This window comes from Neoarthrinium moseri, assembly GCF_022829205.1.
Source record: "Neoarthrinium moseri strain CBS 164.80 chromosome Unknown scaffold34_Wmoseri_CBS_16480, whole genome shotgun sequence".
In the NCBI taxonomy this organism is placed as follows: domain Eukaryota; kingdom Fungi; phylum Ascomycota; class Sordariomycetes; order Amphisphaeriales; family Apiosporaceae; genus Neoarthrinium; species Neoarthrinium moseri.
The window spans coordinates 180,821-200,353 of NW_026055148.1; the positions used below are offsets into that span (position 1 = coordinate 180,821).

The 19,533-nt window shown below is 52.9% G+C and overlaps 8 protein-coding genes across 8 annotated transcripts; 7 read left to right on the forward strand and 1 right to left on the reverse strand.

The window, feature by feature from the left end:
* Window positions 1-1,111: 1,111 nt before the first annotated feature.
* Window positions 1,112-2,226, forward strand: JN550_008252 (uncharacterized protein; the record flags this gene model as incomplete). Its single annotated transcript, XM_049320192.1, has 2 exons — window positions 1,112-1,358; window positions 1,403-2,226. 2 exons carry the CDS (start codon window positions 1,112-1,114, stop codon window positions 2,224-2,226), a joined length of 1,071 nt encoding a protein of 356 aa, XP_049169765.1.
* A 329-nt stretch (window positions 2,227-2,555) lies between these two features.
* JN550_008253 (uncharacterized protein) lies at window positions 2,556-3,163 on the reverse strand (the record flags this gene model as incomplete). The annotated part of the gene is made up of 2 exons (XM_049320193.1): window positions 2,556-2,657; window positions 2,720-3,163. The coding sequence occupies 2 exons, from the start codon at window positions 3,161-3,163 to the stop codon at window positions 2,556-2,558; spliced, it is 546 nt and encodes a 181-aa protein (XP_049169766.1).
* Window positions 3,164-4,853: 1,690 nt separating this feature from the next.
* JN550_008254 (uncharacterized protein) lies at window positions 4,854-8,246 on the forward strand (the record flags this gene model as incomplete). Its single annotated transcript, XM_049320194.1, has 2 exons — window positions 4,854-6,742; window positions 6,803-8,246. The coding sequence occupies 2 exons, from the start codon at window positions 4,854-4,856 to the stop codon at window positions 8,244-8,246; spliced, it is 3,333 nt and encodes a 1,110-aa protein (XP_049169767.1).
* Window positions 8,247-8,824: 578 nt separating this feature from the next.
* On the forward strand, window positions 8,825-9,503 carry JN550_008255 (uncharacterized protein; the record flags this gene model as incomplete). Its single annotated transcript, XM_049320195.1, has 2 exons — window positions 8,825-8,831; window positions 8,965-9,503. The coding sequence occupies 2 exons, from the start codon at window positions 8,825-8,827 to the stop codon at window positions 9,501-9,503; spliced, it is 546 nt and encodes a 181-aa protein (XP_049169768.1).
* Window positions 9,504-11,551: 2,048 nt separating this feature from the next.
* Window positions 11,552-12,446, forward strand: JN550_008256 (uncharacterized protein; the record flags this gene model as incomplete). The annotated part of the gene is made up of 3 exons (XM_049320196.1): window positions 11,552-11,610; window positions 11,771-11,836; window positions 11,888-12,446. 3 exons carry the CDS (start codon window positions 11,552-11,554, stop codon window positions 12,444-12,446), a joined length of 684 nt encoding a protein of 227 aa, XP_049169769.1.
* An 885-nt stretch (window positions 12,447-13,331) lies between these two features.
* Window positions 13,332-14,315, forward strand: JN550_008257 (uncharacterized protein; the record flags this gene model as incomplete). Its single annotated transcript, XM_049320197.1, has 1 exon — window positions 13,332-14,315. The coding sequence occupies one exon, from the start codon at window positions 13,332-13,334 to the stop codon at window positions 14,313-14,315; it is 984 nt and encodes a 327-aa protein (XP_049169770.1).
* A 932-nt stretch (window positions 14,316-15,247) lies between these two features.
* Window positions 15,248-16,372, forward strand: JN550_008258 (uncharacterized protein; the record flags this gene model as incomplete). The annotated part of the gene is made up of 2 exons (XM_049320200.1): window positions 15,248-15,341; window positions 15,402-16,372. 2 exons carry the CDS (start codon window positions 15,248-15,250, stop codon window positions 16,370-16,372), a joined length of 1,065 nt encoding a protein of 354 aa, XP_049169771.1.
* A 1,080-nt stretch (window positions 16,373-17,452) lies between these two features.
* Window positions 17,453-19,355, forward strand: JN550_008259 (uncharacterized protein; the record flags this gene model as incomplete). The annotated part of the gene is made up of 4 exons (XM_049320201.1): window positions 17,453-17,746; window positions 17,802-17,838; window positions 17,890-19,040; window positions 19,098-19,355. 4 exons carry the CDS (start codon window positions 17,453-17,455, stop codon window positions 19,353-19,355), a joined length of 1,740 nt encoding a protein of 579 aa, XP_049169772.1.
* Window positions 19,356-19,533: the final 178 nt, after the last annotated feature.

Genomic DNA, 19,533 nt, shown 5'->3' on the forward strand with positions numbered 1-19,533 from the left:
AACCCAGCCAAATCTCCCAATGAATTGCCCGTCAATGAGGGCTATGGCCCATCAGAACCGAAAACTTTCAGCATTAGTGCGGGTTTCGACTTCCTGCGAATACGTGGCACGTGCAGGTGATACAATGGATCTCCTACCCAATCCTCCTGGCTGTGTTCACATCTGCACGCAGAATTTGATCGTTAGCTGTTAGCAACGAAAAGATTGAAAGAAATCTCGATATCGGAAACTACAGTCCCGCAAGAGTGTGGTTGGATGTGCAGTATTGATCTCGTGGCAATCAGTGATTGCTCCCTAATACAGGCGTGAGCATGCCTGATTATCTGTTCATACCAAGGATATTCAAGAATGGAAAACACATGCAAGAACAAGTGCATGCGACTGGTGTATTTCTATAGCGTATAGATGGTGACACAGAGCAGCACACAGTCGTCACCAATTTGTTCGGTTTGAGTGAGTCGATGAAGAGTTCGGGGAATGTTTTATGGCTGGCGTTCTTAATGCATCCTCCGGTTGCGCAATCCTCCGACAACGGAAATTACATCCTGTAACCATGGATACCAAACCTTACCGACTACGGATGCGAAACATCTTTTGAGATGCGCTGTCAAGTTTGCACGATATGTCGCAGCTGCTACGCTACGGTGGATTCTCAGGTAGCCTGGCGAAGGCTTCCCTGATGAACGTTTTCTTCTCACTTCCAAATAATCCATCACATGCGATATAACGCAGATGGCGTATTCGACGTGAATGGCAGCAAGTGATAAAGGAAAAGGTGCCTGTTGGGTCTACCTGTACTCTACAGTACGCCTTCAACGACGGGTATTACGGGTAGTGAGGCCGTATTTTAAGGCTGAAGACTCTTCTATGCGGTCTAGACAACTATCATCGCCTCGCCAGCGGATGGCCTAAGACCAGCTCTGAGATAAAAGTTTACCTCACTACTTTTATCACCCTTCATCCTCAATGCCACTAACCCGTGAATCACGGACAGGTAATCTATATATATATATACAGCTCGACACTAACTGCTTCAGTGTCTCTTGCAATAAACGACACCATAAGCACGAGGCTTTCTACATCTACAAACAATACTAATACTGCAACCAATATGTATTCCACTGTCGGACCCCTTAACAATAAGAACCTTTCCGAGGCTCTTCTCCCTGCCGCAGAGTATAATGCGCTCCCGCACATCCACAGCTGCAAGCTCGAGCCCCTGAAGCACCGCGAGGCCCATGCTGCCCTGCTCAACTTGATTGCCAAGAACGACCTCAACCATGTCTTCTCGATCCACCTAATCCACAAGCACTTTGACTGCCACGAGGGTCATGTTATGGTCTATGAGAAGGTCGCAGGTGGCAAGACCCCTGACTTCATCGTCATGACCCCCGCGAGGCAGCCAAGACCCAGGGCCTCCGCGGCCTCTACTTCATGGCCAACGCTGAGGGTAAGATGATTGCCTACGAGTATACAACTGAGCCCGCCAAGGACCTCTCGGCTTACGAGGACGTGGTCGCCGACTTTGCCACCATTGCCAACCACTATGGTGTCGGCCACATCTTCTGCCTGGGCGCTGAGGGTATCAGCAGCGTCGAGAACCCGCAGGCCGAGTTCGAGATGGCGGCCCTGTCTTCGACCGTCGTGGTCGACGCCAACTCCCTACCTGGCATCAACGACTTGCCTTACACTGCCACTGACTGGAAGCCCGCCCCCGAGCAGCAGCAGAAGAAGACCGTCGGCGGAACTGGTGAGCTTGGCGGTACCATCTACCCCGAGGTTCCCGGTCTTCTCACACTCAAGTGTATCGAGAGCCGCTCCGGCAAGCACTGCGAGCACGGTATTTTCGGCGGCCCACTCGTCGAGCAGCGCCAGCAGGCCACATCCATCGGCGGCACCGGCCGGGCCGGCGACACCATCTACCCCGAGGTGCCTGGTCTTCTTACGCTGAAGTGCATCGAGAGCCGCTCTGGAAAGCACTGTGAGCACGGCATCTTTGGCGGCCCGATGGTCGAAAAGGCGTCCCCTGGCGGCAATGGCCGTGTTGAGGGTGTCCCCTATGTCGAGGAACGCCAGAGCATGCCTGGCATGTCGCACAAGATTGGGGCCAGCGGCGTCGTTGTCAACCCCCGCGTCCAGGTCGGTGGTATCCCTGCTGGTGATGACTCTGTCATTCACGATGTCCTGTACCGCGCTGTTGCAGCGATCCAGGCTGGCAATGCTTAGACGGCCAAGTAACCAGGCGGTGAATCTGTGGTTTAGATAGGTATGTACCTCAAGCAAGAATGCACTAGGGCAGCTGATTAATAATGCAACTTTACCTGCAATCTACGAGGTCTTTGAGGATTCTCAATGCACCCTTCGTGCTAGACTTGTGTTCTAGTGATGCTTGATGCAAATGATAGCGGTACCATGTAAGCGTGAGTTAAGAAACTTTTGTTTTAGCACCGAGACTATATTCTTATGCAAGAACTATAGACCCAATGTCCATCGCTCAACACAACCGATTCATGATCGTTCCGGAGCCAGGATTCCTACATAATTAAAGTTAGTAGTTAGGCGTATACTGGAACAGTCAATAGGGGTTGAGAGAGATGGTCTTCATGGTGTGTGATGCTAGTGTGGGAGAATGAAAAGAATGCGTACGCATTGTCCCACTGGAAAGACCTGTTGTTAGCGTACATTCCTTTCTATTAGCTAGACCGGCTTATGGACTTACAACACCTCCGCCAGCCGCCAGGTTGGACTGCGACAGCGTATTGTCGTAGCAGGCACACTGCCAGACAGGATGCTGCGAGGAGCCGCCCGGGGTGTTGACAAAGGCTCCCTCAAAGTACTTGCCACTCGGAAGCCATGTTCCAGGCGTCTCGGTGTTGTTGCCGGCGAAGCAGATGCTGGTGCACTTGTCGAGGACGGCGGTTTTGTTGTTGCTGAGCCAGTCTGTCTGAGTGGATTTGTATAGCTGGTTCAAGCCGGTCTGATTGGCCTTGACGTGCCAGATGCCCTCGTTTCCGCGGTTGATGGTGGTGATGGTTTGAACAGCGCTCGATGTGCACTGGGTAGGAGTAGTATTTTCCTGGCGGACGCGATGGCCGCGGAGAGAAGGGGTTGCGAGCGCACCGAGGGACGCGGCGAAAAGCAAGGCGAGAGTTGGAAACCGCATCTTTACAGCAGCTTCACTGGAGACTACGAAGAGAAGTCTGTCGGGAGAAACACAGATGGGCTATAAGTCGAAACAGCACATTGGAAGCGAGCTTTATACGGTTTACTTGGGAACGGGGGCTGTCGCGGGTAGATAACAGTATCAATCCAGTAGTCTGCATATGTAACCACCGTTTGTTTCTCCTTTGGGCATGAGAATAACGCTTGCAGATCCGATTTAGTCAACGCCCCAGGGCAGGCACTGGCTAGATGCCAACCCCGGCGTAGTGTTGCCCAGCAAGGATTAGGATTACGAGGTTGATTGCATGGGCGAGCCAGTAAAGGCGTCTAGTCCAGATAGTTGTGCATAGGCAATATAGCTTACACAAGGGTAAGCTGCAGGTGCGCAGCGAGCCTCGACAGGATAATTTCTCTCGTGTCAGTGGTTGCTGGAATCGACGGAGGCTTTCGAAATCGGGGATCGAGCGCCGGGGAGTGTGTAGAGGAGCCTTTGACCAATTTTCTCGTACTACACACCCATATGTAGATGTACATGCCGTCGGGTGCGTCCACACATGTTTGGCGAAACGACTTGACTGGAATGGCGGTTTGCCCGTCGTCGAGTTCTAGTTCGTCCGGCCCGCCGCCCGCTGAAGAGGATGGACGGGGGACCTCAGCCAAGAGCGAGCCACTTGCACGTACCCCACTTCGGCTGGGGGGCCCCCGGGGACCAAGCAAAAGGGACCACAGTTAGGTACTGTGTAGGTACAGTAGGGACCCTTCCTGGGGCTCCCAAGCGTTCACTGCTTCCAGCTTAGCTTCCTTACCTAAGCCAAAGTGGCTGCCGGCTGCTTTCGTCGAGGGCCAGCCACAGCTCGATCCCCATGCCCATGGATGTCTGGCGACTGGCGTCTGGCGTCTGGCCTGTGACTTTTGATGCCCGCTTGCGAAGCAAACCCATGACTGCCTGGGCAACCAGGCAAAGCTGCCAAGACAATCCAGGTCCTGGCCTTGCCATTCTTTTCCCCGGCAAGCCCACCTGCAGTGATTAGTATCGAGCCCACCCCCCGGGCGCCGCCGGTAACTGCTGCCCAGTGAATCAATGCCGCTGGGCTCACTGGCTCGCTGGCTCGCCTCGATTGCCTGGCCTGGCCTGGCTTGACCTGACCTCACCTCACCTCAGCACTGGCCGTTCCTTTGGCATTTTTCCTGGCATCGCGTCTCGACATCTGCCCGCCACACCCTTGGCCCCCAGCAACGACGCCGACAAAGAACGACGACCGCCCAAGACGCACCGCACCGCACCGCACCGCACCGCCCTGCGCGCATCTGCGTCATTACCTCCCCCAGTTGACTTTGATACTTGCGACAGTATTACCGCAACAATAATTATCCCCTGGGCGCCCAAACTCTAATCGGCGACTAGCGACCAGCCACTGGTCAAAGCTACGCAGAACAAAGCTTCAGGGCGCGTCAAGCAACCTCAGAAGCCGCCTCGTCCCACCCATCGCCGAGCCCCCAGGAGCCCCCAGGAGCCCCCAGACGACCAGCGCATGCCTCTCGTCGAGCTGCCCAAAGACGCTGCATCGCGCCGCCCACTCACCCGCAGGGTCGTCTCCGCGACTGGCGACAACTCAAGCATCACGGCGCCGCGCGGCGGACGGGCGGTTCAGGTCTAGGTCTACACCCAGACGATGCCCGGTGTCGTCACCATGGAGAACGGCATCCAGAATGGCCTGCCCACCAACCACGACAGAGACGCAGGCGGCGCTGTGAATGGGAGTGCCAGCTTCGTCTCGCAAGCCTCTTCCTCGAACCAGCCGAATGGGGTCCCGGGCGACCAACCCCTGGGAGCTGCCACGGGCAAAGACATGGTGGTGAATGGAGCGCCAGGGGAAGTCGGCCGCGCCTCGCCATCGTCGCGCATGAACGACCTTCCCGACGAAATCCAGCACATCACCACTGGCTATGTGCCCCTCGGCCTGCTCATCTCACGACTGGCACAGAGAACCCACAATCAGCTTCAGGCCAAGATCCTCGAACTTGCCAAGATGCAGGTTCCAGCTCCGGCTCTGAACGGCAACTCGGCGCACTCCGGCGGCCCTCCTGACGACATGACGCCTGAAAATGTGGCCAAGAAGAAGACGCTGCTCGACTTCATTCAGGACATGCACAGCAGATGGACAAAGGCTTTGGTCATTGCCGCCTGGAGCCGGAAAGCGTCGACTGTCAGCAAGCTGATCGATTTGATGCACTATTTCAACATGCAGCGCAAGGCCTACGCCGATGGGTTTGACTACATGATCAACATCAAACGGGACCTGGCTTTCGCAAGGCTGCCCAATCCCGACCTACACACGGCGCTCCAGGTGCTTTCTACTGGTGATTCTTCGTGGTTGCCCGACTTCGGTTATATCGAGCCGCCTCCCCTATCAGCCGAGGAGCAGCTCAAGTGGATTGACGAGCTCAACACCCTTCTGTCCCTCCGCCTGAACCTGGAGGACCACGACAAGATACCACATCAGTTCCGAGACTACACCATCGATTCTGGCCGTGTGACTTTCACGGTAGAAGGAGAGTTCGAGGTCGACCTCACGATAGCCGATGAAGACTTCGAGAAGCAGTTTTGGTTTCTGGACTTCCGCTTCTCCTTCTCACCCGCGCCTGCTGAACTCACGGAGACGCTTCGCATGTTTCTCGAGGTTCGCGTGAACGAGGCGCTCGAGAAGGAAGGATTACAAGGCTGCTTCAACTTTCTTCACGAATTTGTCTTGACCCACAAGATCACGGAATACGTCAGACAAGCGCATGAACTCGCAAGGGCAGGCTGGGTTGACACCCTGAAGATCGAGCGACTTAACCGCAGCATGGCTATTCAGTATTGGACAAATCGATACCCGCCTGAAAGTCCCAAGAGTTGGTTCTTGATCGGCGTCCACAGTGGCAAGAAACCTGGTGCTGTTGCTGATCCTCGGTCGGCGAGCCGCCTCATGATAAGATGCTTCAGGGATGGCAAGGAAGTCAAATACACCGATCTCGCAATCGACGATGCCACGGTTTCTACTGAGACCTTGCTCAAGCAGGTGATCGCGCGACACATTGAGTACATGCTCTCGACCATCCATGGGAAACTTCAATCCAAGGGCCGCTTCCTCAGGCGCGAGGCAGCTCTTAGCTTAGAGGTCTCACGAGATGAGCCAGTAGAATCAGCGCTCAAGATGCAGTTGGGACATAGCGACTATGTCACCGTGCGGGTTGCGCCAACCACTGGGTTTTTTGCCATGTCACCACAGAGAATGCCGATGTATCAACTGGAGGCCAGACTCAACAGTCAACCAAAGGACCCGACAGAGGAGGGGCTCACTGCACTGGAAGGCGTGAGGTTTTACCACACGAGGGAAGAAATAAACCGGCGCGGAAGAAGCATGGGCTGGGGTGCTGTCCCTAATAAGCCTCCGGTCAGGATAGAAGAGCTGAAACCAGTACTACGTACAAAGGAGCCCTTCCAGCTCCTGTGGTTCAAGCGGCGAGGATGGCCAGCCAACTGGTTCCTCATGGTGAGTCTGAGTCTGGCTGGGGATACCTGGTGGTTGATCGAGGTGTAAGTATCCTTTATTTCCCCTCTCGCTTGAGTGGCCGATGATACTGACATGTTGTACAGTTCGAAGACTGCCGTCGCATCTCGAATAACAAACCACGCACGACTACCACTCAGCTCAGGAACACCGGAGTTTACTGATACATTCTTCGCGAACCTCACCATCTTTAGCGCGGCTATGATCTCTCAAGTCACTGACGTGAAGACACTGTATCAACGCCATGTCAAGTACGCTATGACCGACAGCATGAACTACTCATTGCCTCCTAATATGAGGCTCCCCGCTGTTTGGATGTGCCTTTCAGACGTCCTGGGTGAACGAAACCCTGCTGGAGCCAGGAAAGTTGCTTCCTGGACGACGGACTATGTGCAGATTGTATTCAGGGGCATTGCCAAGCCGTCCCGGGCGAATGCAATCGCGCGCTCGACCAAGGACACTCCTGGTACTTCTGAAAATGACACAAAGGACAACCGTCTCACTATCATAGCAGATGCCCGCTTCAAGGTCGCAGATCGCTCCAAGTTTAGCCTCCTCAAAGGCAATGTCGAACAGGATGTTGCGTTTAACTCACGCCTCGGCGTCTTTGCTCTACGACTGAAGGCAGAGCTTGGCCAGACGATGCTCGACGACTTAGCAAGCCGCATCCAGGCAATCGAGAGACTGGTTGATTGTGTGGACGCTATCAGACGCAGCAACACCGACATCAAGTGCGAGACCATCACCCTCGCTCAAGTCGTTTTCACATATAGTGACGCTATAGGGCGTACTGCCAGCTCAACCGCAGAGGCCAATATCAAGCGCTGGAAAGCATCCTTGGATTTGCGGGCCGATCGGATCAAGATGTCTCTTGAGAAGGGGAACCCGCACCTCCGAGCTCTCGACAGCTTCAACAACCTGCTCAACTCAGATCTTGGCTTCACCAAAGTTCCACAATACCTGGGGTTTACTCTTCCCGTCCTCAAAGCCTTGGACCATATAGAAGACTCGTGGCAAGATCTTGAAACAATGGAACAAGGTCGCGTGGAGATATTCCACGGCCATCTGGACTGGTTCACCATCAGATACGCGGTACCAGCCTTGGCGAAGGGTCCTCCAAGGCGGTTTCACATATCCGTAAAACTTCGCGATCGACGCGGCACTCTGTGGTGGCATGTTGCCAGGAATGAGCCGGGGTCCAACGCCAACCCCGATGACAACCTTAAGGCGGCTCTGGCCAAGGTATGGAGCAAGGAGGGCAAGACATGGCAAAGCCTTGGGGATAGCGCAAGTTGCGAGGCCAACGACAACGTTATCACTTTGCTGCAAGATGTCGACGAAGCTATGAGGCAATTCGTACTTCAGCCTCCTTCACCATCTGTGTCCAAGCAACCGCCGACAAAACCTCTGCCGAAGGCGAATCAGCAGCCGACGTCGAAGGTGAACAACCAAAAAATGATGCATGGACAGGCCAATAAGCCACGCCAGCCACAGCAAGATGTCAAGAACCTGGTGGTTCTTGATGATTAGGAGAGGAGCAAAGGGAGTGATTAGCATGCTCAAACTGTCCGATTGGGCTAAAGAACGATCAAGAGCTCTTTCCGACCTGTAGTGTTTAGACGAGCAGGAGCTTGTGTTTGATTTGAGATACCCTGACTGGCCAAGGAGAAAAGCCGCCATCGTTACTACAGTGTAAAGGCACAAATAAAAAGATATATATCATGACCGCATCACTAATAAGCAATCATTGTTTCCTCTTTGGTAATCACCAAGCATGGAGATTTCATGGCTTCCTATGCTGCTGGTTTTGGTCTAGTTCCTGCTGCGGATCCATGAGGTCGGAACAGGCTCTACCCGGCTCTTAGTCCAGGGTGTCACGGTCCCTGAGAGATATTAGTACGTATGTAAGTACATATCTGACCTGGAACCTGAAGATTGCCTTATGACAGGACAGTCCTTCGACCGAGACGGATGTTGTCTCAACAAAGCATTGCCCAAAACTTATTCCTGTTCATGATTTGGATCTCTTGATTAGCCTATTTATTTTTCGTCCCGTCACTCACTCAGCAAAGTTCCCACACCAATCTAACTACCACTACCCAGCAGCCATGTCGTGTAAGCAACCTTATCTCGCCTCATTCCCCGCATCGACCCATCAGCTGGGTGCTCCTCAACCAAGACCCCTGATCAGATGTGACTATCAGGACGCCCCACCTCAGCCGCTGACCACTATGCCCATGTAATGTAGTCCTGACAGGCACCCACGACCTGACAAACACAACGCCCATTCCCGGCCCGGTCAAGAAGGCGGCGGCCGTGGCCCTCCTGCAGGACCACGACTTCTTCCTGCACTGCGACCCGCACCTCACGGGCTACAAGGCGCTGCCGCCGCCGACGGAGCCGTACGAGTCGTTCAAGGTGCCCGCGGACATCGTGCCGCTGGGCGCGGCATCCGGGGACGGCCACAAGGTCAAGCTGTACGAGGTCACGGACCACGTGCCCAACCCCGTCTGGGATAGCAATGTGCTCAGCACCGAGGAGTTTGTCGACTTCGCCGACGGCGTCTGGGTCCGCATCCGCAGCCCCATGGGCGTCGTCATGGAGACGACGTGGATCGTGCGCGAGGGCGAGGGCCAGCTGGAGCTGGTCGAGGACGTCCACATCAGCTGCAACCGCATGTTGATGGGCATCGTCAAGGGCAGCGTCGAGGGCAACTGGCGCAAGATCCACGAGAAGATCGTTGCGCGGATGGTGGAGGACGCCAAGAAAGGAGAGGGGGCTCCGTAGCAAGTCACTTATAGAGACGAAGAAACAGGACATTAGCCTTACGTTGGTTGATTAGAGGTTTGATACCACAGATTGTCACAGGAATATAGAAGGGTATCAAGTCGAACTGTGCACGAAATTGATTACCGAAGCGTTGCACGATCTTAAATGATTTATGGACTGCTCCTGGTGGATACACAGGTTGTGTGAGAGGCCTATATTTTGATACAGTGGCTTCGACTAATATTCCCTCTAGTCTTGGCCATTATATTCACGGGTCCATTGGAGACTCGGGGAACATTTGAATCTGCATCTTAGAATTTCAAGGCGATAAGTGAGTTGAGGACTTTCTTAACAATTTCTCACTATCCATTGCATCTCATCCCAGGATCTCTGAATTAAGCACTATGTGACTGATATCTTTCAGAAAATTTATGGTATTAGTTGTGAACCAGAGGAAGAATAACGTAAATAACCAAGAGCGCGAGACTATACAGGGCCTAGTAACTACCCTAGACACAGTAGGGTGTCTAACATTTGTCTTTGAACGTTTCAACTGCGATAGCAGTTCGGATCTCTAGTTTGTTTGGTCTCCGAATGAGCCAGCGCGCGGACTCATGGAGCGTGAAGCTTAGGAGCATCGCAGTACATAAGGCTCCGGGCACAAGACTGAGTGTAATCAGATTAGCACTCGCCCCTATCCCTCGACCTAGTACCACTCCCCACAACGCCATAGCAACAAACACTCCAGTCTGGAATCTATCTCGGTCCTGCCGGCGGTGGGTAAAGGAAGAGAGGCAGCATCCTAAGCCAAGACACGAACCAAGCATCAACCCAGGCGACGGATCGGTAAGAAAACCAAGGTTCAAAGCATCAGCACTTTGTTGCATAGGTGACACTGTGAACTGATGCGGTGAAAGCGAGGGCGTCAGTCAGTCATCACGTACCGACATAATTTGAATTTCCAGATGGACTCACGGGCTGTTCAGTTCGAATGATGTATGAAGTGCTAACCATACAGCAGGCCATGGCAGGGACGACTTCTGTCAGCTCTGACAACGCTCTCAGCCCCTTGCAAAAGGTAGAACCCTCCGCCAGGAATAGGGGTGAGCGACATGACAGTGCGTCCATTGCAAAGAGGGGAAAAAGAGAGGCAGTTCATTGGCACAGAGGCTAAGAGACATGAATCGACCGGTTCGAGCAAACGTAGAGATCCTGATTCTTTCGTCTTGTTATAAACCTTCTACTCTGAATCATCAAGTAAGTCGGGCTAACGTTTTGGTGAACCCAAGAAAAGGCTATTCACCCGGTCACCTGCTTGGTCGGCATTCCTTTTCGGATCTAGACCTTTCCAATGAAGGCGGGCGGCTGCTTTCAGCTAGATATGGCGCAGAGGCTTGTTTTAATTCGGTGAGCAAATACGTGGAACAAAACTTACTCGTTAGACGTGTGGAATCACACAATTGGTTCTTACGGGCGACATTCCATTGGTCCCTAAGGCTTCCAGACAATCGCTGTAGTACCGGGCGGTCTTACCCCTCGTTAGGCGTTCCGCGAGGCTGCTGACACCGACTACAGCCAATAGCGTAAAACAGACAATCCAGGCTGGTGGTCCGCCAGAGCCTTTCTGAAAGAAGGCAAACTAGACCAAGGCAACACTGATGCCTACGTGAGTGGACGTGGCAAGAATCTATCCAGTCATACGCCCGAATGTAAAGGTATGGCTTACAATTGGGCCGTATTGCATGAATCCTCAGAGTATCTGCCGTGCACAGGACGGAGAACATGCATAGATCTCTCGTATCATTGAGGGACTTCGACGGTGTTTATATGCCTTGGGCCGGCATGCCGCACCTATACCACACGAGCGTTTTGCGGGGAGCAGCATCCAGCCTTAGCGGACCTTTGATTAGTCGCCGTGTTTTAAGAGTCCGGTCCTCCCACTCCCAGACCCAACGAAACTTCATAGTTACTCATCGACTACACGTGTGTGCCATAATTTGATCTATCATATCGGGTATAGGCCCGTAGCCTTCGTACGTGAGCTGACGAGCATTGCGGTCTTCAACATGGCCGAAAAACGTGTCAATACAGCATCGTCGGCCTTGCCCGAGCCTGGAGAGTCTTGGTACCAGTTTCTGAGCAAAGTTCTGCCTCGTGGGGCGATGATCTCTCTATCAGGACTCTTACCCCTGTTTGCGGACACACATGTTTCGAGCTCTTATTATTACCTGTATTGAACCAGCATTGCCTAGAAGACTGGGGGCCCCATGATTGACCGTTCACAGGACGTTCTCCCTATATGTTGCCTTCATTGCTCATTTCGTCTACTGGAACAGGCAGGACATCATGAAGTATGTCCTCCAAGTCAATTCAAACCACTAATAGGCTAACACCAGGCTCAGTAACCTTCCTGGCTCTCTTGCACTGCTCTTCCTGGCCGCACTACTATATTTCCCATTCCCTGGCATTTCCGTCACCTTCGTACTTCATAGAGTGCCGTTATTTTTCACACTCTCCGCTTTAGTAGCGGCTGGAATGCCAAAACTTCGTCTGGCTGAAACTGGCGACTCTGGGGGTTTCTTCGGAGCGCTACCCACGAACTCCGAAGGACTCTCTGACTTGTTGGAAGTCACCGTCTCACGCCGGGCCTCGGGCTTCTCGGATGGAAGTAGCGGGAACAATGGGTTCCAAGTGCTTCCGGGAGTTATTCGCGCTTTTGATCCCGACATGTTTCGCCATTTCAGCGGGCCCGGGCCGTTGAAGGCTCAGAGCGACCGTTCATCTGACATTGCTCTGTCACAGACGGGACGAGTCAGTCCACCATCCTCATGGGACTCTACCACCCGAGCCTTTTGGAGTTCCAACGATGGGTCACTTCAATGCTATGGAAACCACCCAAGATCGCGTCCCGGAAGTCCTTGGCGTCCTCACACCCACGGCGGAAGCCAGAGCTGTACCTAGACCAACTGAATACAAAGACTTGATGACTGCCCATCTTGTACCCGTACCTACTCCGGGATTTCCCACAACTATATCGCAATCGACCTGATTATAATTGGCGGCGCTTGCGACAGCTAGCAAACACTTTTCGTGGTTCGCCTAGAAACTCCATTACTGTTAGGCCTTTATTTCACATCAACTGTAACAGACATCTCAGGAGGCATCGGAAAAGAGAACCTGCACCATATGGCGCAGAATAAATAGACCGGTATATATTAGATCCTGCATTGGCAAAGCGATTTGGCAATACAGTCCAAACTTTGGCGATTTCGACAGGCGTTTGGCATTCATGATACTAGAGTTTTAGCACAGCGATGTTATAGGACTCGAGACTTTATCAGAAGGATAAATGACCATCACAATCCATCACACATTAATTCACCACCAATATCAGACCACAGCTCCCATAGAGGAACGAAACAAAGCTTACCGTACGCTTAATGTAGCTGTAATGAATCTGTAAAAGGCCGATATAATCACCCACCTTGGCTTTGAAGTGACAATTTGCCTTGTTGAACAGTCTCAGTTGACAGAATAAGCCAAGTGCACATCATCTGTGCGAAACGACTCAAGCTCCAAGCGCCAAAATGAGCATGTTTACACTTGACCGCGCTGGAGACGCTTCATCTTGTTGGGATTTAGAGTTTCTGCAGCGCGCCGCCGCAAAACTCACCGCACACGAGAGAATTCGGATGAAGGCTGTAGAGTCGTTCTTACGTGCTTCATAATAGCCGTGCGGGTTTTGACCCAAGCCTGACCAGCAAGCCCTTCTCACATCGTGATATGCGCATTGGCTCCACCATCCGATGCTCTCTACAGGCCGCAAAGCACTTACACGTTCACAACATGTGTGCTATTTCTGGTCGCAACTGTGATTGTAAATCATGTGTCCTCAGACTAATCGAGCATGGCAAATATCCTTATGATGAGTTCTGGATGCTTTTACATCAGAGCGATCACCAAGCCCCTTACGACTATCGAGTTGCAAGCTCGACAGCTGCCATGCGCCGAGGTGAATTACTTATACCCAACTCCTTCACCACAGATGAGAACCCCCAGCAACTCTTCAAGGAGATTCAGTGTAAGTTCCCACTGTTTCCAGACTTTCAACCTTACCGATTCGTCTACCACCAGACGAGGAGGATCGGCCCTCGTATGCCTGCAAAGATGATGCTGATTTACACGGCTGGGTCCTGCACGAACAATGGACAACCAAATGCCAGAGGCGGATTCGGGTTTGCCTTTAGTTCGCCCGGCCGTGAGAACACGAGGGGCTGTGTTCGACATGCATTGGAGTCAGAAGGACCCTTTGGTCATCGAACGGCGGCAACCTGCAACAGAGCCGAGTTACGGGGTTTGATTGCAGCTTTGGAGTATCGGTGTTTCTATAGAGAGGGATGGGATGGTCTTGTCATTGCCACCGATTCCGGCTATGTAAAACAAGGTGCCACCGAGTTGGTTCTCAACTGGGTGGAAAACGAGTGGCACAACGCCAAGGGGGATAAAGTCGCAAACAAAGACCTGTGGAAATACCTTCTCCGGCTCCTGAGAAAATACGCGATCCACGGATGCGAGATCATGATCTGGCAGACCACACGAGACCAAAACCGACTGGCTGGCGAACTGGCCAAGGCAGGCGCTCAATTTGAGACGCCGGCATCCTGGAGATCCATCCGTGATCCGAAGCTGAATGACACAGTTCGGCTCGCGGCTTCATGTGGACCGACAAAGCCGGAAGCGTCGTTTGATGAGATTCTCCGACTGTTTCCCAAGCCTCCAGATACAGCCATACGAGACCAAGCAAAGTCGAAAGCCCAGAGCTCGGTGTAGGTGCTCGAGGATCCAAGGACAGAGTTGAGGGACAGACGGGCAATGGCGTCATGTTATTTCGCGAGACGTTGGATCCTTGGCCGTGGAAATCAGGAACAGCATGTTTCTAGCGTAACACGATCTCTGTTCGGCGCATTTCGCTTCAGGGGTCTAGCGGGTAGACCCCGGCCAGGCCAGCGCCGCGGGTAACACCAGCATGCCAACCACCTGCTTTTCGCAGGGATTCGTCTGCAAGCTGCGCAGTCAGTGGCCCGTCGTACGCTGCCAACCAGCCAACCTCGAGAAGCTCGCTAACTGTCCCCACCGCAGGGCCCCCAGCTCATCACCAACCTCCAGATTACTCGGTCAACGACTCGACGGGTCCAGCGAATCGCCAATACTGACGCTTGGCCAGCACACACGGGCCTGCAGGGCATCAATGTCGCTGCACCGGCACACATCCGCGAAGAAAGGGAGGGCGGCCTTGTCCCTTGGGCACTACGGCGTCTTCTCAGGCACCTATGGCTACGGGCGACTGGCTCCACTCAATCTTGTTTTCGCAAGCGTCAACAAGGCCTGGGGCTTTGCTTGCAGTGGCATCCGCCGATGACGATTGCCTCAGAAAGTGGTGGCTGGTAACCGAATCTGCACCGTTTGATCCCAGCGGGGGGGCTGCATTTACCCTTAAGACCACCCGAATTCTTGGATGCGCTTCTTTTCTTTCTGTACTTCCCGTGACGCATAATAGCATGGTACAGGAATAGTAGATCAGATCTGTGCAGTCGTGTCACACAGTCTTGATCCTCCGACCCATCCTCTCTATTGTACATCTATTGAATCATCAGCCCAACGTAGTCAACCGCTGGCTGGAGCAAAACACTCTGCGCTGCTTTCCATCTTCGAATTTTCTCACTATTCCTGTTCGCCTGCCTCAGGCTACTTTGAAAAGCATCATGGTTTTGAGGCGGGTAGTGGCAGCCGCGGCGGCCTTGTTCACAAGCCAAGTTCTCGCGCAAACCTATACTTCGTGTAATCCCCTTCAGACGAGTGAGTTTTCCTGATCTTGCTTCGATGCCCTCCGACACAACGGCTAACTTGGCTCGGTAGCATGCAAGGCGAACACCGCTCTTGGAATGACAATTGATGTTGATTTCACCCAAGGAGAGGTCAACTCCTTCTCCACATCTGGCGGAACTCCTACGTACGGCTCAGACGGAGTCGTTTTCACCGTCGCCAAGTCGGGAGATGCTCCTCAACTGAACTCGCTCTTCTACATCATGTTTGGCCGAGTCGAGTTTGAATTGAAGGCTGCACCAGGCGCCGGCATTGTCTCGTCCGTCGTCTTGCAATCAGACTGCCTCGATGAGATTGACCTGGAGTGGTTAGGGGCCGACACTACGGAGGTGGCCACAAACTATTTCGGCAAGGGCCAGGTCACGAACTACAACCGCGGCGAATGGAATCCGGCGGCAGGAAACCAAGACAGCTTCATCAAGTACACCATTGATTGGACAAGCGAGCGAATAGTATGGATGGTTGGAGACACTGCGGTCCGCACGCTCAACTACAAGGATGCCGACGAGGGCCAGTATCCCCAAACCCCCATGCAGATCAAAATCGGCGCTTGGTCTGGTGGTGATTCCAGCAACTCCGCTGGCACGATCGAGTGGGCGCGCGGTCCGACCGACTATACGAAGGGACCTTTCAGCATGCATATGAAGAATATTCAGATCACCGACTACAGCACAGGGAGCTCCTACAGCTACGGCGACCATTCAGGAGACTGGGAATCCATCAAGTCCGAGGGCGGCAAAGTCAACGGCAATCTGAATGGTGCCGGGTCGTTGACGGTCACTGCCACCGCAGACTCGACCGCAACTGCGACCGTGCCAGTCGTCGGTCTCACCGGCACTGTCAGCGCATCACTGCCCTCCGGATGGATCATGACTTCCTCCGGCAAGGTGAGGCCGGCGTACTCTGCCTCCTCGGAAACTCTACGTCCCAGCATGCTGCTTCTTGCTGGCCCTACGATTTTTGCCATTCTGGCTGCCTCTTTAGGTGACTGGCGGCGGCCTTGAACCAAGTCGCCGACCAGGTTGAGAACCCTGGATCACTGGAGGAGGACGAACCACTTGGGGAGCCTCATCGACGCGTTTGGGATACAGATCAGAAACAGGTCTGATAATACTTGGATCCCGAAAGCAACATTCACGCAAAGCGCCACCTTGTTTTGTGGTTCCCCCAAAAGTGCACCAGCAAGCTAGCAGCATAACCAGAAGACCTATAAGGGACCCTGTCGAATGGATGATTAACAACTAGCGACAGTTGCACGACGACATAACGATTCAACGAAACTTACCCGACACGGATCGCAGTATTGTATTATTCAAGCATTGGGCATTTGCATAAGCATTGGAATTTATTGGGAGAATATGGGCACACGAAGAGCGTTGAACACATAGAAGCATTGTGGCATATGACATAATATTGGCAGGTTGATGTCCTGCATAGATTGAACAGGAGAATAGATACCCGAGTTCAGACTCATGATTATTGAATAAGATCGAAGTTCATGGCTCAGATTCGCATTGACCACTACCCAAGTGGCTCCTATCAGTCAAGCAAAATTATTGAGTTTCCATATTTCATACGCCATGTGCAGTATTAATTGGGCTACCCTTTGCGTAGTGCAGAATTTGGGCCACCACGCCATACCCCTGTCTCTTCGTTGGCCTATACTTCAAACCCTGAGATGGGCGTGTACTATGTGGGATCAGACCGCAGACCTACACTACGACCCCTCTCATGCGATACTTTATGTCTCTCGAGTCAGAAACATTGCCTTTTCTAGAACCCATGGAGTCATAAGGATGAGTTGAAGCAAGACACTGGCTGGTTAAGGGCGGTTATCTGCGGTCTCCACTTATCCCGCCCGCCGTTATCGCAGTCCAGGAGGTAGTCAGATGACAACCTTGTAACTGCATTAATAACTGAACCCAGCTACGAATGACTGGAATGCTTCTCCTCAAGAGTACTACATACACACATAGCTCGCCTTTGCCCGAAAAAGAAACCCTTTTTTCACAGCCAAGCTTCATACTGACCTCATTCTCTAAAGCTGTATCAACAACATTTTGGCGTCGACGCCGAATGATACAATGGCAAGCTTCGGCCCTTCAAACCCACTTAGGGGATCTCGGGTAACACGATCGTGGAAGCTCGTTGAGTCGGGCTTCCGTAATGCTAGCAACACCAGGCGCTTCTCCGCGACAGCGAATAATTGCAAGCCTTCCAATGTTGGAGGTGTAGGTCTTGCAGCAAAGGATGCATCCATTGGGGAGCAAGCCCCGGAGCCCCTCACTATCCAGGGCATCAAGGCACGGCGTGCGAAGGCAGGAAAGCTGGTAGCTGGTACTGCAGCCTATTCTGATAGTGATATGTTCAAGTCGCCGGTAAGCATGGAAGTGGAAACTCCCACACGGCCAACCTTCTCTGACTTCCAAGCAGCATGCGTACCAAAACCCCAAGGCTCGGAGATGGGACCGTAAGTGCTGCTCTCGTCGTAATCGTCACGCAAACTAACTGAACTGTGAAGACCTCCTAAGTGCAGAATCTCGAGCTCGAAAGCCCTGCGTTTTGAAGCAAGCGGCCAAACATCTGAAGAAGCCTGGGTTGGTCTCGCTTGGAGGCGGGTTGCCATCCGCAGACCACTTCCCGTTCGACTCCATGAGCTTACGCATCCCTGTCCCACCGCACTTTTCGGAAGAAGCAACACACAGAGAAGGAAAGATCACCACCATTGGCAAGCGTGACGTTGTTGAAAAGGACAGCGTCTTTGATCTGAGTATAGGTCTGAACTATGGACAGTCAATCGGTTCTGCACAGGTGCTTCGCTGGGTCACTGAACACACAGAACTCTGTCATCGACCACCTTATGCGGATTGGCGTTGTGCCTTGACGATAGGCAGTACAGGAAGTCTGGAAGCTGCCTATAGGATGTTTTGCGACCGTGCTCGAGGCGACAGCATCCTAACCGAGGAGTACAGTTTCAGCACAGCGCTCGAGACCGCCGAACCTCTAGGCATCAAGGTCTTTGGGATCAAGATGGACGAGCAAGGGTTATTGCCGGAGAGTATGGATGACATTCTCCGAACATGGGATGAAAGTGAACGTGGCGCCAAGAAACCCACCGTGTTATATACCGTGCCTTCTGGCCAGAACCCGACAGGTGCTACGCAAGGGGAGCGACGGAGAAAGGACATATATGACGTTTGCCGGAAGCATGACGTGTTCATCCTAGAGGATGAGCCATACTATTTCCTACAAATGCAACCCTATGCCGGTCAGGACAGTCCAGACGTGCCGCCACCAGCCAATGTGGAGGAATTCCTTAACGGGCTGATTCCAAGTCTACTGAGTATAGATGTGGATGGGCGAGTCATGCGCCATGATTCGTTTAGCAAAGTTGTGGTACCTGGTTCACGCATGGGCTGGGTCACAGCCAGCGAGCAAGTGATTGAGAGATACATCAGACATGCTGAGTGCTGCAGTCAGGGCCCGTCCGGATTCAGCCAGCTTGCCATGTACAAGCTCCTGGATGAAGAATGGGGACACGAGGGCTATCTACAGTGGATGATGGATTTGCGACTACAGTACACCAAACGGCGGGATGCAATCTTGCATGCTTGCGAAAAGTTCTTGCCCGCGGAGGTCGTGAGCTGGACTCCGCCTGCGGCAGGAATGTTTGTGAGTTGAAGCACCTTCTCGTACTTTGATTTGAATCAGTGGCTGACCCCATACTAGCTCTGGCTTAAGGTCGATGAGTCTCGCCACCCCGAGGTGGGAAGTAAGAGCTTAATGGATATTGAGGAGGAGATCTTCGATTTGTGTATTGACAAGGGTGTTCTGGCGTGCCGAGGTTCATGGTTCCGCGCTGAACATGACAAGCCATTGCCTTCACTCTTCTTCAGGACCACCTTTGCATCCGCATCGGAGGAGCAGATGGCCGTGGCAATTGAGCGATTTGGCTCTGCCATCCGAGAAAGTTTCAAGCTAGATTGAGAGAGGATGGAAATCGAAAGCGGTATGGTTGAGGAAACGTGTTGCATCTTGAATGCCTTGGAAAGCTCGTCGGTGTGAAATACCACTTCAAAGTATCCAACGGCAGCTTTACTATCATCACTATGCTTAAGTATGGTACCAAGGCTACAATGGAGATTGACGGTATTACAAACGCAGC